Source organism: Hibiscus syriacus, unplaced genomic scaffold, assembly GCF_006381635.1.
Source record: "Hibiscus syriacus cultivar Baekdansim isolate YM2019G1 unplaced genomic scaffold, ASM638163v2 tig00111409_pilon, whole genome shotgun sequence".
In the NCBI taxonomy this organism is placed as follows: Eukaryota; Viridiplantae; Streptophyta; class Magnoliopsida; order Malvales; family Malvaceae; genus Hibiscus; species Hibiscus syriacus.
This window is the reverse complement of record NW_024063086.1, coordinates 2,858,908-2,860,486: the sequence shown is the minus strand read 5'-3', so window position 1 is coordinate 2,860,486 and position 1,579 is coordinate 2,858,908. Positions and strand designations below refer to the sequence as shown.

Here is a 1,579-nt window from a genome sequence, read left to right as displayed (position 1 = left end):
CTCAATTAAGGTCATGACTGTATATAAGCCTTTACCCATATTTGCAGTAACTTCCACCCTTCACCTCAGCCAACATTGATCACCCCGATCAAACCAACCTAAGCTCGAGGACCCTCCTTCAGCACCCCTAGTTTGATCCTTTCTAAGACTAGCTCCCACCAACTTTTGCACTAGTAACCGACCCCGAATTGAAACATCCCACTAAGTGATCAGGATTTTCTTCTCTTGTAGCACACGCAATGGGCAGAAACTCTCACCGTGTCCTAGTTTCTCATAGAGGAAACAAGAAAGCTTCAACTTTTCGTACTGAAACATAGCATTAGTGTTTGAACCAGAGGGTTTGGCCAACTTTTTCTTTCTTTTTAGAGCCTTCCGAACATCAATACTCACACGCACTCGAATGTTGCCGCTGTACCTCAGAAAAACTGCATCAACGTCATACTCAATAAAAGTACCAACAAAATTCCCTAATTGTCTCGTCACCCGTTCCAAAATAAACCCTACGGGTAGACCATTGATTAGAACCCATAAATCCAGATTGTTTAAAGGCGCCAGCATGGGATCTTCCCGTTCAGCCAGACGATGGAAAACCAACAGGTGTGAATTAAAATAACAAGGACCCTCCGAAATAATCCAATCCAATTCAACTTCATTGTATAAGCGAAAGAGATACATGTTCTCCCTAAATACGTGATCGATATACCTTTTATGAGGTGTCAAACGTTTGCTAGGGTAGTCGCGCTGTTTGAAAATTGATTTGACTAATATTGAGGAATCTGCCAACGAAACAATGATCAAAATAGATTTGTGATGGGCTATCCGATTGGCCAACGATTAGAACTTCCTCTTTTTCCTCCCCTAAATTGAGTTCCTCCAACTCCTCCAAATCCCCATGAGAAGCGGATGTCAACAAAAATAGAAAAACTAGCAGAACTAGAGACCAAGAATAAACTCAAAAGACGTGCCACAAAAGGCAGAAGATACTAATATTATTTTTAGTATGGGGAAGGATTTTAGTATGTGCCACAAAATGAGTTCGAGAGTCAGTTACGTATGGGGAAGGATTAGCACCCCAAAACTCCCAAAATTGATACCGATATTTATTAATTAAATGTCTTTGCAATAAACAATACATTTGTATTTAAAGCAGAATATACATAAATATCAAATAATATTTAATATAAATATTACTAGTCCTATTATTATATTTAATATTAAAACCATACTAAATTAAATTAATATATTATGTATAATAATAATCCTAAAGTAAAGATACTAATATTAATTAATTATACTAAAAATAATGATTAAAGAAATAATATAATAGAATTAATTAGCCTTATTTGAAATAAGACCAAAATAATAGACTAATTATATAATTTACCCTAATTTACTAATATAGATTAAAATGTAAACTTGTTAATATTTAGGGACTAAACACGTAATTCAACCTAAATATATGCATATATATTTAATGACTAAAATAAAAATAATTAAAATGCGAGAATCAAATTGTAAGGCACATAAACATAACATCAGTGACTAAATTACAAGGTTTACAAGGTCAGATGACTGCGGC

The 1,579-nt window shown here is 34.6% G+C and overlaps 1 protein-coding gene across 1 annotated transcript; it reads right to left on the bottom strand.

The window, feature by feature from the left end:
- Positions 1–201: 201 nt before the first annotated feature.
- On the bottom strand, positions 202–675 carry LOC120162846. Its single transcript, XM_039172914.1, has one exon. The coding sequence runs from the start codon at positions 673–675 to the stop codon at positions 202–204; it is 474 nt and encodes a 157-aa protein (XP_039028845.1).
- Between the last annotated feature and the right edge of the window lie 904 nt (positions 676–1,579).

What these genes read in the sequence shown, in the direction of transcription:
- LOC120162846 (XM_039172914.1), bottom strand. Translation starts at nt 675, where the DNA reads ATGTATCTCTTTCGCTTATACAATGAAGTTGAATTGGATTGGATTATT.